The 19,525-nt window shown below is 41.7% G+C and overlaps 1 protein-coding gene and 1 long non-coding RNA gene across 2 annotated transcripts in view; one reads left to right on the plus strand and one right to left on the minus strand.

Annotated features, from left to right (window-relative positions):
* Positions 1-19,525, plus strand: part of DAB2IP (DAB2 interacting protein) — a 544,763-nt gene that overhangs the window by 418,467 nt on the left and 106,771 nt on the right. The window contains 3 exon segments of the mRNA XM_075185680.1: positions 12,677-12,830; positions 16,641-16,739; positions 18,110-18,664. Coding sequence (XP_075041781.1) covers positions 12,677-12,830; positions 16,641-16,739; positions 18,110-18,664 — 808 coding nt within the window.
* LOC142101311 (uncharacterized) overlaps positions 1-19,525 on the minus strand; it is a 202,524-nt gene that overhangs the window by 20,861 nt on the left and 162,138 nt on the right. The window lies entirely within an intron of this gene.

A 19,525-nucleotide genomic window follows, 5' to 3' on the forward strand; every position in this document is an offset into this window, starting at 1 on the left:
AAATCCGCTATAATCCATTCTAGCGGTCTCTACCCTCCTGATTTGTATGCAAATGTGCCGCAAGGCTGAGAGCTTTTTATTCACACTGAGGATCCCAAGACGAGGTAAGAGGAGATTTATGAATTCCTAAAACATTTAGTCCTATCGCCACTATACCGACTCTCATCAGACCATTCACTGTGTATCAGGAAAATGGGATTAAGGTCCCCAATGGGTATAGACTACAGCCATATTGCCACAGTAAGATTGGAATATTTATTTTGTTAGCTTTTTTCACTTTTATTTTCTTATTCATCATAAATAAATGAGAAGTCAGGTTTCCATTAAATATGGGTTTTCTCTACTTTCTTTCTTAACCCTTGGTGGGCTTGAAGGTACTCTCAGAATTGGACACTGGCTCGCCAATGTAGAAAGTGTTAGATGGTGCTGAGAACGTGTTTTGCGCCCAGATAATTACTCAGAGTAATGATAAAAAAATATACTCATACATTTTACGGCAGTCAAGAACAGGTCCTGCAAATATCTGGTAGAATATGCTATGGCAGAAGCAGCCATATTAGCCACATGCTCTCAGTAGGATACATAAAATTGTCTGCTGAAATCTCTCATGAATTCTCCTTTCTGCTCTGTGGTATTAAAGCACCTCCCTGATTTCATTTTATTGTGTTATATTAAACTTTTCAAGGTCTGTTTTCACAAACCAACGGCAAGCTCTCAACAAACATTTAAAAGCTGCATATGAGGCTATTTAAAGCCACTAGATTGGAGGTCCTACCATACGCTAGCTACCAGATTGGAAGGTCTGCTGTAAACCAGCCACCAGATTAGGGGTACTGCCATCCACTAGGCATCAGATTAGGGGTACTGCCATCCACTAGGCATCAGATTAGGGGTACTGCCATCCACTAGGCATCAGATTAGGGGTACTGCCATCCACTAGGCATCAGATTAGGGGTGCAGCCATACACTAGGCTCCAGATTGGAGGTTTGGCCATACACTAGGCTCCAGATTGGAGGTTTGGCCATACACTAGGCTCCAGATTGGAGGTTTGGCCATACACTAGGCTCCAGATTGGAGATTTGGCCATACACTAGGCTCCAGATTGGAGGTTTGGCCATACACTAGGCTCCAGATTGGAGGTTTGGCCATACACTAGGCTCCAGATTGGAGGTTTGGCCATACACTAGGCTTCAGATTGGAGGTTTGGCCATACACTAGGCTCCAGATTGGAGGTTTGGCCATACACTACGCTCCAGATTGGAGATTTGGCCATACACTAGGCTCCAGATTGGAGGTTTGGCCATACACTAGGCTCCAGATTGGAGATTTGGCCATACACTAGGCTCCAGATTGGAGGTTTGGCCATACACTAGGCTCCAGATTGGAGGTTTGGCCATACACTAGGCTCCAGATTGGAGGTTTGGCCATGCACTAGGCTCCAGATTGGAATGGTGTTTGTTACTTTACACCGGACTGTATTGTAATCAATGAAATGAGGGGTGGGATGGTCTGAGCTTAATTTAGTAGTTTATAAGAGCCCCCAGGAATTCTGCTGTTGCCCTGTTACTCCTTATAACCTGACCTAACCATGTGTGGTTGAGTTACCCAGAAGTCTACGCACTACAGTAGACTTACATTTTCAAGGACCTGTAGTCTGAGTAGACATAGGAGGCGGACACCTTGGACATGGGGAGATTTGGGTTATACATCCAGTATTATGTAGGAAACTGGACTGGGCAGTCTCCCTTCTCCTAATTACATCTTACAGAAAACTGTTGGTCAGCTCAGACCCGATTCACTTCTCATTTAAATTCAGCTCTCACTTTTAGCTGTTTAATGACAAGTCTTTCTCAAAGCTTGTTGCTTCTCCTCTACAGCAAGTGCTGTCTCATTAAAACATGTCAGAGGTGTTTTTCAGGGTGACCGCTGAGTTACAAGTACTAGCTATGACGAAGCTTATCTCCAGCGTGTCAGCTGCTCGGTACTCAGTAAGTGTGTGACATTCTCTGCTGAAACCTTTAGTCTACGCTCGCTGAGAACGGTCGCTGTACACATGACAAATGGCGCAGCTCGGAGTAATAATGCCAAAGGCTGGTAATTAAATGAGACCTCTACAAATTAAACTTTTTTCTTTTTTTCAGCCTAAAGAATAGATGGAGAAGCTTTCTCATGTTTGGTAATAGTTATTTGTAAAAACAACAGTGAAATAGTTTTCTCTATTTTTCTGGTCTTGGAAATGTGGGTTTGTCAAAGTGAAGTTTTTATTGTAAAAATGGTCCTTATTGATCTCTGCTGCAGACAGATCCACAAGTATTGAACACTTTTGTGTTCTTGTCTGTCTTTTCCTTTCAAAACGTTCTTCCTCTGCTGAGCCACTCTGTCAGTCTCTACATTGGCTACCTGTATTTCAACGAATCCAATATAAAATTCTTCTACTAACATACAAGGCCGTCAACAAAATTGCACCGACATACATCTCCTCACTTGTCTCAAAATATCTCCCTACTCGACACCTCCGTTCTGCACAAGATCTACGTCTCTCCTCCACTCTCATCACATCCTCCCATTCTCGGTTACAAGACTTTTTTCGGGCTGCACCCAATCTGTGGAATTCCCTCCCTCGCACAGTAAGACTTTCCTCTAGTCTCCAAACCTTCAAGCGTTCTCTGAAAACCCACCTCTTCAGACAAGCTTATAGTATTCCTCTACCACCCTCTTAATCTCCCTTATTACCACCCTCTATACAGCTAACACAAGACAACAACCCTCTGACCTACATTGGTACACACACAGCCCACTCAGTACTTTTACCTTTGCGTTCTAGCTGGTCCATTGTGCAATATGATGTAGCACATGTCCTTGTGTTTCAAACTCCCATTGTCCCATAGATTGTAAGCTTGCAAACAGGGTTCTCTTACCTCTCTGTCTGTATGTTTTACCCAGTATTGTTTTAATAATGTTTGTTCCCAATTGTAAAGCGCTACAGAATGCTGGCGCTATATAAATAAATGATGATGATGATATTAAACAAAATATGTATTTCTCACTAAGGGTCCGAGTGAAATGTAAAAGTGTGACCGCTGCGTATACTCTAAAGTCAGGTGCTATGTCTGAGTCAAAAATGCGTCCGCTATCGCCATCAACTGGGAGACTTGCGCCTTTCCCATGGGATGCTCAAAGGTATGCCTCCTAAAATAGGTGTACATTAAAGTGGGACTGCGCCTCCATATCCCTATTAGACTGAGTTTATACACGGACAAGACTGACTCTATCACACAGCACCGTAAAGAGAATATTATTTACAGTTAACCTATTAGTATGTTTTTGGAGTGTGGGAGGAAACCGGAACACTTGGCGGAAACCCACGTAAACACGAGGAGGAAATGGAAACTCAACACAGATACACTCAACTCAAAAGTGGCGTAGTGCGGAAAATTTTGTGCCCCACATTTGTACGTGGGGAAGTGAACTTTCGTCCAATTCTAAATCATAAGGCTAGGAAATTTCTGTACCGCCGTTTTAGCTCTGGTACACAACGCTAAGGTACAATATTAAGACACCATCTTATACTCTATCATCGGTATACACCGTCTTTCTGCTAATCCTAAATTCCCAGTTGCTTCACATTTCAACATTTGCAAACAGAATTTTCAGGTCCTGAGCGGAACTGAAGATATTTGAGGCGAAGTTGTTTCAGTCTGGAAACACTGTCTCTCTTATGTTCCAATCCGGCCACACACGATCCTGCAGCTAAATAGTTATATTCCTGTATTAATATCTGTTCCCTTGGGATCTGCCTCTTGGGGGTAAATGTATCAAGCTGAGAGTTTTCTGGCGGGTTTGAAAAGTGGAGATGTTGCCTATAGCAACCAATCAGATTGTAGATATCATTTTGTAGAATGTACTAAATAAATGATAGCTAGAAGCTGTTTGGTTTTTCAAACCCGCTGGAAAACTCTCAGCTTGATACATTTACCCCTTGGACTCCTTCTTACATACAAAATCCAATCCTCTAAAAACGTATCTAAAATACACTGAAGTCATTTACAAAAAAGCAAAACATGTCTGCTTTGGTCAAACCATGTAGCTCGAGCCGCGCAAGATTATAGATTACCGCCTTCATATCCAGTGTGTGTTGTGTATTCTCCACTGTGGTCTAGTTTGCTGTAATTACAACACATTTGTTCATATGAACGTGTATCTTCAAACATGTTTATTAAATATTTGTCTTCAGTTGATACATTAACCCCCCCCCTCCCCTTTAAGCAGAACCAGCTGAATGACACAAAATAAGCCTCTGACTCCAGTTCTGCACTTTGACCCCTGAGGTCCTGGATGATATATGCACCAAATTATCAGCAACTGTTTGCTTCATGTGATAGTAATTAGCCTATAAGCTCCTTGGTACAGGGAATTCCCCCTGTATCTAATGCCTGATAATACACTAGTATTTATTTCTCTGTATTGTATATGTACTCGGGCACTATATACGTATAATTATATGTACATCTACATTGGCCCTGTTGAATCATGTTTGTGGCTCTGAAAGACATAATTTATCAGAATTCCCATAATCTGTCTCTATAGAATAGTGCATTGATTCCTAGCGAAGCTCGTCTGCCCAGCTACAGAGCAGCCAATAACAGGAGAGCCACGCTGACTATGGCTGTGTGAATGTGTGGTGACATGACAGGGAATAAGCAGCTTTTGTGTATCACTGACATCTGTTCTTAATGGGGGCCTCCGAGGGACATCACAAAACACCCAGGCAGGACGCCTTTGTCCAACCGGTGTTTGAGTGGCCATAATTTGTCTTCTATACCTTACTTTGAAGCCTGTCCATTGTGGCACACAATCGTGAACAATTCAGTCCTACAACCCTGAATGCAGATGAATCCTAACACCATTATGTTAAAAGTCCAAGTCCATTAGAACCAGCCATTCGCATACTATGACATTTATCGCAAGTTTACACATATGTTAATGTCAGTCACAGCGTTGGTACAGGAGGACTCTGATTATCCTCCTCTCCTGGATAACTTAGATCTCCTTGCTGTAGTGTTAAATCTCTCACCCTTTCTGTATATGGATAAAGGATGTCAGAGTAGATTATGAAGAGGTTACTAGTGACCCGCAGATCTGTGTACATAATATTTATATTACAAACCAGCGAGGAGTAGTTCAGTCACCGTATAAAATCTTTATTATTCAGGGTACAAAATTGCAAGGTGATGTGATGTATGCCTTCCTCGTTTCACTGTCTAATAAATGCTCTATTTAGAAGACATCTGTATTTCTTTCTTTTTTTTAACTAACCACAAGACCAAGTACATTATTGTCATTAAACATTTATACAACCTTTCCCACCCTACGCAAGATAATGCAATGAGACAGTGGCCGTCCCCGAGCAGGTTCAGAGGGGCCATTTTACACATCTCCGGAGGCCTCCGTACCCTCCTCGGCTGATTAACCCAAACTATAATTAATTCTGTTCTTTTGAATTGTCGAGCAGCTGCGGCTTATATACAAAGAGACGTGTAAGAATAGGGAACCTTTCACGTTCTGTATTAGGAGCATACGGTTCCACATTAAAAGCCACTTAATGATGACAACATTTCTATTGAATCCTGGCCTATACTGCATAACATGTTTAATGAGGGTTTTGCATGTGCTGCGATGTGACGGGGATTTTCTTATTCCCCTATCTGCTTCTGTAATTACACGGGGTCACACTCTGTTACGCGGCTCTCGCCCCTTTGCCGGGGTGGGCGATTAGGTTTAAGAGCACCGTTGCAATCTAATGCATGACCGAGTTCACCAGCAATCCTTAGGCCCTGACCGAGGAAATGCCGTTATATGCACTCTCAAGATTACGTCTAATTAAATTACACAGAGCCATTAATGGCAGCAGGAACGTTGGAGCCAATCAGGAATCCGACCAGTCGGCTATTTTTTTTCATTAACCAGACCAACTGATGAGGATATAATACAACTTAGGAAAAGGCAAAGACGCTCATGTTGGTTCAGAATAGGCACAGTCTAAAGCTGGCCACACTCATTAAGATCTTAGGATCCGATTGTCTTTTATAATGATTGTAATAAAACTAATATTATTAACATTTTTCTATATAGCGCCAATATAATCAGTAGCGCTTTACAAGTGGGAACAGACACAGTCATATTTGGCAAGTTTTAAAATCTTCCCTCCCGTAGGGGAGGGTGTGGCACCGCAAATTGCATAATTGCGCTGTAGGGGTGAATTGCGTCATTGTGGCCCCCGGTCTGCCCACTTCACCAGAAAGTGGGCGGGATCTGAGAGAAAGCTTACACTCACGGGGGTTGGGGAAAACTACCTGAAATTCAGGAGTCTTCGAAACATTCCAGGAGATTAAACAAGTAAGGACGCAGTCATAAACCAAGACGAGGTATTGACAACAAGACGGTGCTGCTCACAAGCTTACACTCCATAGGTCAACACGTATCTGGATAACCATTGATTAAATACAATCAAATGTTTGAGTCAATCAACAGCATGTTCGGAAATGGTGGAAAATGTAAATCTGAAGTGGTTGAATTGAAGCGTGCGCATTCTAATCTTGCAACAAAAGAAAGTTTAGAACGTCCAAGCGATCCGCTGTTTTGGGGCTCATCTTTTTATAAAAATCTGATTAAAAAAAAAATGCAACATTTGCGCCATAATTGAAAGTTTATTGTATATATAATGCCAGTGTTTCGTTCTACAACATGAACAACTGTTCCGTCTGTGGCTCACCTTATATCCTATATCTCTTTCAAAAGTCCATTCGTTTTAACAGACATTTTTATTACATTCCTTATTTAATGTCATCTAGATGTTGTTGAAGCTGTTTTTGGTGAATGGTTTTGTTTACCTCTGGGTGATGCCACATTAGACATTTCGTATGGGCGGTGTCGGCCCTTTCATCTACATGTACGTGTTCGCTGTATGTATATTTTATAAAAGAAACATATGTAATATAGCAAACAGACATTATAAATGCTGCGTATATTCACTAAGATGTACATGAAGCAGTAGACAGGAGCCGGAGCCTCGATACTGCTAAAAATAGACGGTCAACAAGTCGTCTTCACTCTGTGTCTTATAGAATAGGAAGAAACATTAAAAAAACTGCAGCATATCATAAGATAAGCACACGTACAAATGCAAATATGTACAGTCTCATTTGATACAGTGATTGCTATTTTCATATCCATTTACATGTGCTTCACTTGCGTTAGATACACATCTTAAATGCAAGATTTTAACGCCAGCTCATTCGATCTGTGTGTGTGTTAGGAAGAGAGTGAGTTCTCTGTATAGCGCTGCGGAATTAGTGGCGCTATATAAATAGATGATAATGAGGTTGATGATTAGCTACCTGCTGACCATAGACACTGCGCTATTCTCAGCTGAACGCAGGACTAAGTACAGGTGATGCAGGTATACCTGTGGCTGGTGTCACACCTGCATTTTGGGAGAAGTGTTTTGTGTGCTAGTAAAAAGCAACAGATCCACGCTGTTAACTCATCATGTCTGCATCTGTACGGCTGATTATTTGCATTTAGACGTTTCTGGCCTCAGATTGAGACTTTGGGGACTAATCTCTCTCAGATTTCACCTCCTCCTGGGTATGATATGCAGCTGCCAGGTAGTTGTGAGCAGAGAGCCTTGCTGGCTTCCTCACAGACGTGCTGGAAATGAGATGTTAACGCCAAATTGAGGAATTATGTTGAATTCACTGAGAAAGCTGATAGATTTGTTCAGTCCGTAGCTCTGTAATAATCCAACCATCATATTACTGCGGTGCCAAGTACGGGGCAACCGGCAGACTAAATAACATCTCTGTACCTGACGCGTTTGATGTCCTTTTTCCTTCCAGTAATAGGAAATAAACAACTCGCAAAATGCACCAAGCTGTCTGTCTGAGACATGTGTTTTCTTATCTTTCTCTATGGGATGGAGTGCGTTTCTGTTAGTATTTTATTTCTGATATTTTGTTGGGCTATTCCTAAAATAAATCTGAAAATTTTAATATTGAAGATGTAATAATAATGTCCACAAAACTGGATATTGTTGACAATATCCAGTTAACCGTAAAATAATACATTGCAGTGTTTTTTTTCAAGGATGCTTTACCAGAGACTGACCAGTGTCAGCAGTATTTTGGTTGGTGATAATGTAATGGTAAATATGTTAATTGATAATGTATAGTTTGTGTTTTCACCAGTAAAAGCCCCATCCTACCTGTGCCTGGATCATGTCAATCAAAACAAAGTAATATATTGTGTTGAATATTATATGTTTGCCACTTCCCAATATACAATCACAGAGATTATAGATATATTACAATTCTGTGACTATATTCACAAGTGTTACATCCTTATAATATACAAATGATGGTTATATATGTAAATAATGTTTATATAATCTGTCAGTTCTGATATAATCATGTTAGACTTTGTTAGAAAACATATTTATTATAATAAATAAGTTACTACTGATTTTAGAAGTCACCTTAAGCCTTTATATTGTTACTGTGCGCCTTAGACACATATAATATCCTTCTAATTTACGGTGGGGAGTATATTATCCCAATATGGTATCTACATCTGGCTTAGACAACCTGTAGTTTCCCATGTGGTGTACAGCCACAAGTCGTAATCATCATCATTTATTTATATATTCTGCAGCGCTGTACAGAGAACTCACATCAGTCCCTGCCCCATTGGGGCTTACAGTCTAAATTCCCTAATATACGCACACAGACAGACTAGGGTCAACTTTGATAGCAGCCAATTAACCTGCCAGTATGTTTTTGGAGTGTGGGAGAAAACCGGAGGAAACCCAGGCAAACACGGGGAGAACATACAAACTCCTCACGGATGAGGCCATGGTCGGGAATTGAACTCATGACCCCAGCCTGAGGCAGAAGTGCTAACCACTGAGCCACCGTGCTGCCCAGGTCAAGTCCCTACATGACCTATCCGCTGGAGGTGAGCATGATATGCTGGGACTTGTAGTCTCACAACAGTTGGAGAGGCCGTGGCTGAATGTCTCTTATAACAGACCCCCAAGACTTGTCTTGGGGAACAGCGCAGCTGCCTGGGGGGGCAGATTTTCGGCTCAGGTACCGTAGTTGCCCCATAAAACAATCCATGTTTAAGCCACATTTCACATCACCGGGATCACTCCTGCGCGAGGATCACAAACGCAATAAAACAGTAATAAGCAGTTTTACAGAAACCTGTTCTGTCTACGTTTTATCGCTGCCCTGGTGTTATAAACATGGCACACGGTGCTGCGATATTTATCACACTTCTGGTATGGATATTATATAGCATCGTAATAATGGTTCCCCTGTACAATAACGGATTGTTGCATTATATTGTAATATTTTAGCCGCGTTTTATTAAAACTACATTGTATCTGTTTTGTAACGCTGAAAATGAAGATAAAATAGTCACTATTAAGCTTTGGGGTAATTTAGACTTGCACATAATAGAAGCAGCCGTGTTTTATGTATAAATTTAAAATGCAAACAAGCAGATTTATTGTATTATTATTTATTGTATTACGAGCCATTAATCACCCCGATTTTAATGCACGTTTATGTCCTAGGCTGGTGGAACAACATAGATGTCATTTGCTTGGTAACAAGAGCTTAACTCTTTCACTGCCGACAGAATGTAGACTAATCACTTGAAACTCATTAAACAACCTTCCAGAATCCTGATTTATTTTTTTATTTGTGACGTTATGTTTATGTTTTTTTGTGTCTGCAGCCGTAGTTGGCTTCTTCATTGGTGTGGTCCGTAGGGACCCGTACCGCTGTCTGAAAAGGTTAATGACACATTGAAGCATTGGACTGCAATAATACGATGTAAAATATATAGCACTTCTGGGCGTCGTATGTATTTTTCTCTCCAAACGTTCCACGGTGGAAGTAGATTGCTTTAAGGCTGTAAATATTTTCTTTAAGTGGCGTACCACAATATAGAACAGCAGAAAGTGAGGGGGAAATAGATATTTGCTACGTGGGAAAAGGTCACTGTAATTTAGCCTGGTTTCACAACACGATTCCGGTGATGAAGATATTGATGTGTTTCAACATCGCACAAAGTTTTGTATTTTTCGGGTCTTTGTTGATGTTTACAGTTACCTCCCCCCCCCCCTTCTACCTGTACTTTTACCCCCTGTATCTCACCTCGGACTTATGATATCCATAGTTCTGTCAGAGACCTAACACAGAAAGGAGATTTAATCGCAAATGTCAGACACAATGGGGAAGAGAGTCGTATTTCTGAAGAAGCGGCAGAACGAGAGGTCGTGAGCTTGTGCCGGAGAGTGGGAGACTCGGGGGAAATGTCACAGCAATCGATCAATGAAATTGCTTCCCAACAGAAGTGGTGGAGGCCACTGCATTAAAGAAATGAAATCCGGCTTCCAACTGACACAATACTCTACTAAATATTAAAGAAGCGCAAGGAGGTGGCGCAGGTCTCGGGTCTGCATCGCGCCGGAAACATGGGCACTCGGATCTGCTTCAGATTGTGCCACCTGGCAGCCGTGCCCTCAGGGGCAAGCTGGGCTGGGGGGCCCCCGGGCCGGTCCCATAGTGGGTTACCTTAGGCAGGGTCACTGGGCCACATGCATTTTTTCTCCTTTAATGTAGGCTGCTGAATTGAATCTTGATAAAGGGTATGGAGTCATTAAGTTATGAGGAAAGGTTAGCCTGTTTAGGCTGTTTACTATAGAAAAGAGGCATCTAAGAGGGGAGATGATTACTATGTACAAATACATTTAGAGTCAATAGAGAACTTTCATGGGAACTTTTTACCCCAAGGACTGTACACAGGACGCGCGGTCACCCCCTAAGGTTAGTGAAGAGTAAGTTTCACAACCAGCAGAGGACGGGGTTCTTTACAGTAAGGGCAGTCAAGATATTGAATTCACTGCCAGAAAAGGCTGTGATGGCAGATTCAACGGATATGTTCAAGAAAGGTTTACACAAATTTTTAGCACAAAAGGGTATCCAGAGTTACGACCGTTAATTAAAATTAAGTATAGTAGTGGATCCAGGGAGAAATAGAATTGAAATATTGGGTCAGGAGGGATTTTCCCCGATTTGAGGCAAACGCTCGCTGGTGTCGCAGGAGCAGAGGCAAACGCTCGCTGGTGTCGCAGGAGCAGAGGCAAACGCTCGCTGGTGTCGCAGGAGCAGAGGCAAACGCTCGCTGGTGTCGCAGGAGCAGAGGCACATGTCCACTGGAAAAATTCTGCGTTTTTATACATGATGTGCTTTTGAGTGGCTTGTAAACAGCTTTTCCAGTTAAATGTGTGGGTCAATGCATGTGTGACACCTGCTCAAGGAGGGCTTTACTCCTAAGAACTTAGAAATATTGTAAATAGTTGTCACAATGGGAAAACAAGAACAAGAGAGACAAATGGGGATTATTTAATAAACTGGTGCAATTTGTGCTAGATTTCATCTCTAAATTGAGTCAGAAAAATGACAACGAAAATCTGACACATTGCTATGGTTACAGCACAGACGCGTTGCTGTGGTTACAGCACAGACGCGTTGCTGTGGTTACAGCACAGACGCGTTGCTGTGGTTACAGCACAGACGCGTTGCTGTGGTTACAGCACAGACGCGTTGCTACGGTTACAGCACAGACATGTTGCTACGGTTACTGTGCACATCACAGTATTTTGCTTAAAGTTTTATACAAAATGTTGTAATGGGATAATTTGTTTGTCTAAAGATAAGTAAACTATGTTAGTAGACAAACTTAGATCTTCGTGTGTGTGTTTGCTTTAAGTTATATTTAATCTCTTGGCTCCGAGTGGTGTATCCAGCATGAGGCTTCCAGAGACGTCTGGATACATAGAATACATACTTCGTGAATCACAGCCTTGTATATATTTAGTTTAACAGTGAAGCTCACACATATATTTAGATTCATGTATTTCTTCATGTTGCTCATAGGTATTTTATATAAACCAAACTGACTTATGTGTTTTCTTAGTTCACTTGTTGTCTGTACACAGCTGAGGCAGCCATTCTTACACTAAAGTAATTCACTATTGATATCTATGTATATATATGACCTTTCATGTATCCAACAATCATGTCAGAGACATATTTATGTGTGTTTTGGAGTTATTTGGGAACAGTCTATTGACCCACAGGCTTTGTACACCTGCCAATAATAATTACATGAGAGCCATGAATTGTAAGAAAATGCTGGGAATTATAGTTCAACAACAGCAGTTGTGGCGTGTGATCCACTATATTTTACTGTATATTGAAAGTAACCGGTAATGTTGGATATACCGATACAATGTATCATTCACAACAATGTCACATGACAGTCATCAAAAGAATTCTAATAAACATTCCAACTAATTACACTTCCTTCACGGCTGTGCCGACCTACCCTCGTTCATTGTCTTCAGCTATTGTTGACATAATTGAGATCTTTCGTCACCACAAGACAGGGCTCCTGAATTATGAGGAGGAGGTATCCGTATAATTACCTCCTGAAGACATTGATGTGGGGAAGAGGCAGAGAGATTTACAACAGTCTGATTCAATGGAATGAGTAAGCCAGAGCCGGGATTTGTCTACTCACCTCTTCCTGTTTTTTCCGCAGGTCACATCTAATGCCGAGACTGAAGGAATCGCGCTCTCACGAGTCTTTGCTTAGTCCCAGCAGCGCCGTCGAAGCTCTTGATCTTAGCATGGAGGAAGAGGTAGTAATCAAACCAGTCCACAGCAGCATCCTGGGCCAGGATTACTGCTTCGAGGTAAGCGGCTTTGGTGCGCCGTCAGGACGCTGTGTCACTTGTACGGAGACTGGCGGCGTTCCTTCCAACGTGTCATTTTATTATTATTATTATTACTATCCTTTATTTAGAAAGTGTCTCCATATATTGCGCATACAATGACACGAAACAGAGGGTACATCCCAAGAGCTTACAATCTAAGGGCTGTGATCGCTTGATACATAAGGTAGTGAAATAACAATTGTAGCTGCTGGTGGGGAAAGTGCGTGTGGTTACTATAATGCAGTAACCTTTGTAGCACAAGAGCAATATTTCGGCTAACATACATGATGAGATATGTGTCATGTCAAGACTCCTCATATGAGGACCTATACTTACATTTATGGACTAGATACGCTCCCCCTGTTGTATTTGAAGTGTGGTTTATTATGTGATTTAAAATAAACTCCTTCGGTTGGACACAGTTATCAAACACAAAGTGCATTATTTATTAATCTGCATTTTGAATAAAAACGTGATGTATGGTGGTTTTAAAAGACAGAGAACGCACCATCATCATCATTTATTTATATAGCGCCAACATATTCTGTAGCGCTTTACAATTGGGAACAAACACAGTAAACTAATAAACAAACTGGGTAAAGCAGACAAAGAGGTGAGAAGGCCGCTGCTCACAAGCTTACAATCTATGGGACAATGGGAGATTGACACATGAGGTTAAGTCTACATTTTGCATTTTGGCCCAGCCAGACTGCAAAGGTAAAAGTGACTCATAAGCTAAATGATCCCGTCGCACAACAATGTTGGTCAGGGGGGTAGTTGTCTTGTGTGAAATTGTGTAACGGGTGGTAATAGGGTAATGTAGTGAGGTTAAGAGGGTGGTTGAGGAATATTATAAGCTTGTCTGAAGAGGTGGGTTTTCAGAGAACGCTTGAAAGTTTGTAGACTAGAGGAGCGTTTTATTGTGCGAGGGAGAGAATTCCATAGAGCGGGTGCAGCCCGAAAAAAGTCCTGTAACCGGGAATGGGAGGATGTAATGAGGGTGGATGAGAGATGCAGATCTTGTGCAGAACGGAGTTGCCGAGTTGGGAGATATTTTGAGATGAGAGAGGAGATGTATGTTGGTGTTTATAGCAAGACATGTAAAATCTGCTCCTGATTTAATCCTCTGCAATGCATCCAATTTTGACTTACATGTATGTCGATCAGTTAGCATGTTAAGATATGTGTCTGACCCTATATTTGTTGCTACTCTATGGACACATTTTCACCATCAACTGTAAATTAAGCAACTTTTTATAGGCATCATATGCAAAAAGCACTAATTTTGCTAATATAAACCACGTTCTATTTGCCTTTTTTCAGCGCGTCTTGGATCCATATGGATCCCAGGTCACAGAACTGTGGTTTAAAATATTGCAGCTCGATGTGCGTTTTTGTTTCATAAGTTGCACAGTTAGTAAAACTAATGCGTTTTAAGTTGCGGTTTGTAAAACGCGCACTTTGCTTAGATGTTTAGGCTGAAATATTATAGGCACGCCTCGTGTTTTCAGTGACAGAATTACCACATATCACCATGTGCCACTCGCACAATATACAGTAATTAAAGCGCTCATCTGTTGTGTGACAGTTTTGTTAGTTATCTGTTTGGGGGGGGGATGTGGGGAATGTGAGACCGTCACGGATACCAGTTTATAGCCTTTTCTCTAGCATGCAGATCTGGCAGATTGTACAATAGTTGATGGTGTTCCAGCCTGCCCAGAAAGCGTGCCCGGGAGATTAGCATGGCATTCTGCCAGGAACCAGCCTGTAGCTGCATCGCCCGGCTACACACGATGGAAACAGCGGGATGCACTGCTGTTGTGCCCGCTTCATGCCCACATTAGGATGGTGGCAGGAGAAGGCTCACCAAGGGGCTGCCAAGTTTAAATATCAGTTTATTCCACGTTATATTAAAAACTGGGCTGTTCCTGTGTCTGTACATTGTCAGTATGAGCAGAAATAGAGCCAAAGCAGAAGACCGCAGTAAAGCATCACTGCACGACACAAGATCAGTCTGTAGGAACCTGACAGCACTAAAGATAGTTCAGTGAAGTTAGAGGAAGGAATTTAGTTTTATAGCGAGATGTGTTCATAGTATAACTGTGGCACGCTCTGATTGGACACACACGGGCGTAGCCCCTCCTACTTCTAACTTGCCTAAACACAGACATGCAGAGGTTGGTTGAGCTGAAATATTCTGTGCTGCTGTCAACATTCTAAAGCTCTGATTGGCTACAGGTTGTTCTGGCCCATTTCACCTGTGTTCTTAGTCAAACACAAATAAGTGTAATGTCTGGAGAAAGACATGGATAGCTGTACGTTCAGCTGTACAACAAGGGTTAATACTACATCCGATATTGTAACTTCTATCATGTACGGCATGCGTTTCTAAGGAGCCATGACGGATTTAAGCATTGAGACCCATAGAAGTGACCCCAATCAATTTTACAGCAGAAATTTTTAGGCACCTCTTTCTTTGGGGCTTTGTATATAACCTTTTCTTTATATGTATATAAATATATATTTTTTACATTTTGGATACTGGGATGTGGCATCTGCTTCTATTTTAGTTTAGTGGCCCGTTAAAGGGGGGAATCAGCACTATTTACTCTGATTGATTAGAAGAAAATAAACTCTGCATGATTGGGTCGTATCTGGCCAGAGAGGACAGCACCCGATTGGATGTGAGATGACCACATGTTCGGCCAGATAATCCCGCTGCTTATAAAGGTCTACCGGCCATTGGCGATAAATATTGGGGTCAGCCAGGGAGGTGTCTGCCCCCTTTATCATGTCCTATAAACTCATTATTCCTCAGTTCTGTAACCATTAATAATAATATAATGTCTGCCTTCTAGAGAAAGTAGTGAGTTTATCATGGAGGACTGTCCTCCATTCATAGAGCAATAGGAACATTAATATTTCATTAAATGTAATTATAGAATAGTTTTATTACCACTGACCTCCAACCTCAAACCAAATGATCTCAGAGAGAAATACCAAACTGCCAGAAATTATGGACCCACGGCCTTAGGTAATAAGTAATATAATAGTAATAATATTAATAATGTAACTAAATAGTAATGTAATCATATGGTTTCTGAGCTATATAAAAGGAGGTATTTCTATTCATAAAATAAAACCCACAACACCGATTCCAAAACTTCACTGAGCAGGGAGGGTATTAGACATCTCCCTCATTCTGGGTTAGGGGCGGGGACGGATTAGGGGCGGGGCACACATTCACTGCAACTAGCTCATGGCTGGATGCGACTGCAGGAAATTTTAGTGACAAGGGCCCCCACAAGTTAATTGCCCTTGGGGGCCCCACAAACCTTAATCCAGTTCTGGTCAGGACAGACCAATGCTTAGGGAAGAAGAACAAATGGATATGTTCATGCAACCAATGATCCAACTAACTTTCTAGAAAAGGACTTTAGTAAATGTTCCCGTACCTTGATAAAACGTATATTCTACACATGTAATACGTAGCTGACCACAAGCTATTGTTCTCTGTTATCAGTCTGTTGGGTAAAATACAGTAGGTGTATTGGTAGGAAGTCTCGTGCACAGGAGAAAATCCTTCCCTGCAACCACAATTTTACTCTGCAATCTGTTTTTATAAACATGTGGACTGTTTACATACATAGAGATACCTAGGGATGGATGGAGTGAGTGAAAACACAGTAAATGAATATATAGAGTCTGGCCTGGGAACGAGCAGGGCTGGGTGGATATTCAGGGTCTATAAAAGTGATGGTTGAATTAACGGCTCTGTTTTCCTCGCAGGTTACAGCGTCCTCTGGGAGTAAATGTTTCTCGTGCCGCTCAGCTGCCGAGCGAGATAAATGGATGGAGAACCTACGTCGTGCTGTTCACCCCAATAAGGTAGAGGAATTGGAGGACAGAGCTGTCATTTGTTCTCTTATCTCAATGTAAGAGTGTCTAGGCTCCTGCCAGGGGCCAGCCGGGGGTGGTGTACCATGTTTAGGTGGCGCTGGCCTGCCGCGTCCCTCCAGATCATCTGATGAGTGGAATCTGTTCAGAATAAATGTCTGTTTACACATAGATATAAACAATGTAGGATATTGGAGTCTCTTATCCTATAACTGTAGATACAGATAGAGGCGGAATATACAGAGATGGCATTTAAATGTATATCCTGCCCCCAAATACTGCATACTGGCTTACCTCACTGCCCCCTCCTATCTGCCCCTGGCCATCTGCCCTCTCCCCCTTTATGTCCGTCTCTTATTCTTTCTCGTTCTCTCATTTTCTTTCCCTGTTTTCCTTTTCTTGTTCTCTCTCTCTCTCGTTCTCTTTTGTTTACTTTCATTCTCTGGTTCTCTCTCATGTTCTCTCATTCTCTCTCACTCTCCCATTCGCTTTCTCTCGTTCTTTCATCCTTTCTTATTCTCGCTCTCTCTCATTCTCTTGTTTTCTCTTCTCTGTTCTTTCTTGTTCTCTTGCTCTTGTTCTCTCTCATTCTCTTTTGTTCTCTTTCATTCGCGCTTTCTCATTCTCTCGTTCTTCTCCCGTCGTTCTTTCTCTCGTTTTCTCTCTGTCTCGTTCTCTCTTGTTCTCGTTCTCTCTCTTGTTCTTTTCCTCTCGTTCTCTTTTGTTCTCTCTTTTGTTATCTCTCTCGTTCTCTTTTGTGGTCTTTCATTTTTCTCCCTCTCGTTGTCTTTCTATCATTCCCTCTCACTTGTTCTTTCTCTCTCTTTTTTTCTCGTTCCCACTCTCATTCTTTAATTATCTTTCTCGTTTTTTTTTTCTCTCTCGTTCCTCTTGTTCTTTTTCTCTCATTACCTTTCTCTTGTTCTCTTTCTATCATTCCCTCTCTCTTGTTCTCTTGTTCCCTCTCTCATTCCCTCTCTTGTTCCCTCTCTCATTCCCTCTCTTGTTCCCTCTCTCATTCCCTCTCTTGTTCTCTCTCTCTCTCTCATTCCCTCTCTTGTTTTCTCTCTCTCTCATTCCCTCTCTTGTTCTCTCTCTCTCTTGTTCTCTCTCTCTCTTGTTCTCTCTCTCTCTCTTATTCCCTCTCATTCCCTCTCTCTTGTTCTCTCTTACTTTCAGTCTCTCTCATTCTCTTTTGTTCTCTTTCATTCTCCTGTTCTTTCTTGTTCCCTTTCATTGTCTCTCGTTATCTGTCGTTGTCTCTCCAATTCTATTTCTCTTGTCCTCTTCCGCTCTCTTACTCTAATATATATAAATTCAGTGTATTGAGGGATTGATCTGTGACTCTCTCTCATTTACAGGACAATAGCCGCAGGGTGGAGAATATGCTGAGGTTATGGATTATTGAAGCTAAGGACCTACCAGCTAAGAAGAAGTATTTGTGCGAGTTGTATTTAGACGAGGTACTTTATGCACGAACTACCTGCAAATTGAAAACGGATAACGTCTTCTGGGGGGAGCACTTTGAGTTCAACAACCTCCCGTCTCTGAAGAGCATCACGGTGCACTTATACAAGGAGACGGACAAGAAGAAGAAGAAAGATAAGAACAATTATGTTGGACTGGTGAACATCCCCATTGGGGCAGTGACGGGGAGGCAGTTTGTGGAGAAGTGGTACCCCGTAGTCTCCCCTAACACCAGCAAAGGCAAATCACTGGGACCGATGATCCGCATTAAAAGCCGCTATCAAAGTATCAGCATCCTTCCTATGGAGATGTACAAGGAATTTGCAGAATATATCACTAATAACTATATGGTGCTTTGCTCTACCCTGGAGGGTGTCCTGAGTGTGAAGAACAAGGAGGAAATGGCGTCTGCCCTGGTCCATATCTTACAGAGCACTGGCAAGGCAAAGGTAAGAATGGCAGCTTCTCCTTGCGGCTCTACCCACTGTGGTGGCAGAAGCCATATTACTGATTTCACATAATATTACATATTGATACATACATTCAGAATGTGATTTCTTGTATATATTTGTACTTTCTACTGATCTGCTTTCATTCCATCCATTTATTGACAGTTACCCCAATATGGGAAAGGGAGTGACTGGTTTGTAGCCTTCTAGGTAAAACAATTGCTGTGTATAGATTGCAGATTGGATGCTTCATGCTTTATGGTTTGGACAATGAGAGAAACATGATGTGTCTCTTGCAGAAATACTCTATCACTATTTAATACTCATTTATTATATTGAGAAATAAGTGGTTTGAGGTTTTGGTGGTTAGTAGTATATTTGTTTATTATCTCTGTATAAGACACACTGGGAATATCTGACTAATGATACCTGTGTCCAATATTCTGGTCTTCTCTTCGTCTGCCTCTGTTCACCGCCGTAGACACCAGTGGTCTCAAGAGGTTATTTATGGAAATTCCCATCCGAGTTTATATAACTGGACTTTCATTGGATTTACTTTAATTTACATAATCATTAAGTGTTCTAAATATCCATAGACCCCTTTTAGGGTGGTATCATACAGGCAATTTTCACTTCAAATCGCAGCATGTGATTGCGCCACGTTGAAATAATTCCTTTATTTGAGTAAAACGCAGAGGATGTCACACAAGCGCTTTAGAACACGCCAACTGTCCATTGCGCTCCGTTACACTGCTCTCCATTATATGTGAGCAAAGCGTTACTCTGCTCGTGGGACACCACCCAGAGAAATCTGCATGTATCTGGGACTAAACTACTTTTATAAGACACATACGTTATTTT

This window comes from Mixophyes fleayi, chromosome 9 (genome assembly GCF_038048845.1).
Source record: "Mixophyes fleayi isolate aMixFle1 chromosome 9, aMixFle1.hap1, whole genome shotgun sequence".
NCBI lineage: Eukaryota > Metazoa > Chordata > Amphibia > Anura > Limnodynastidae > Mixophyes > Mixophyes fleayi.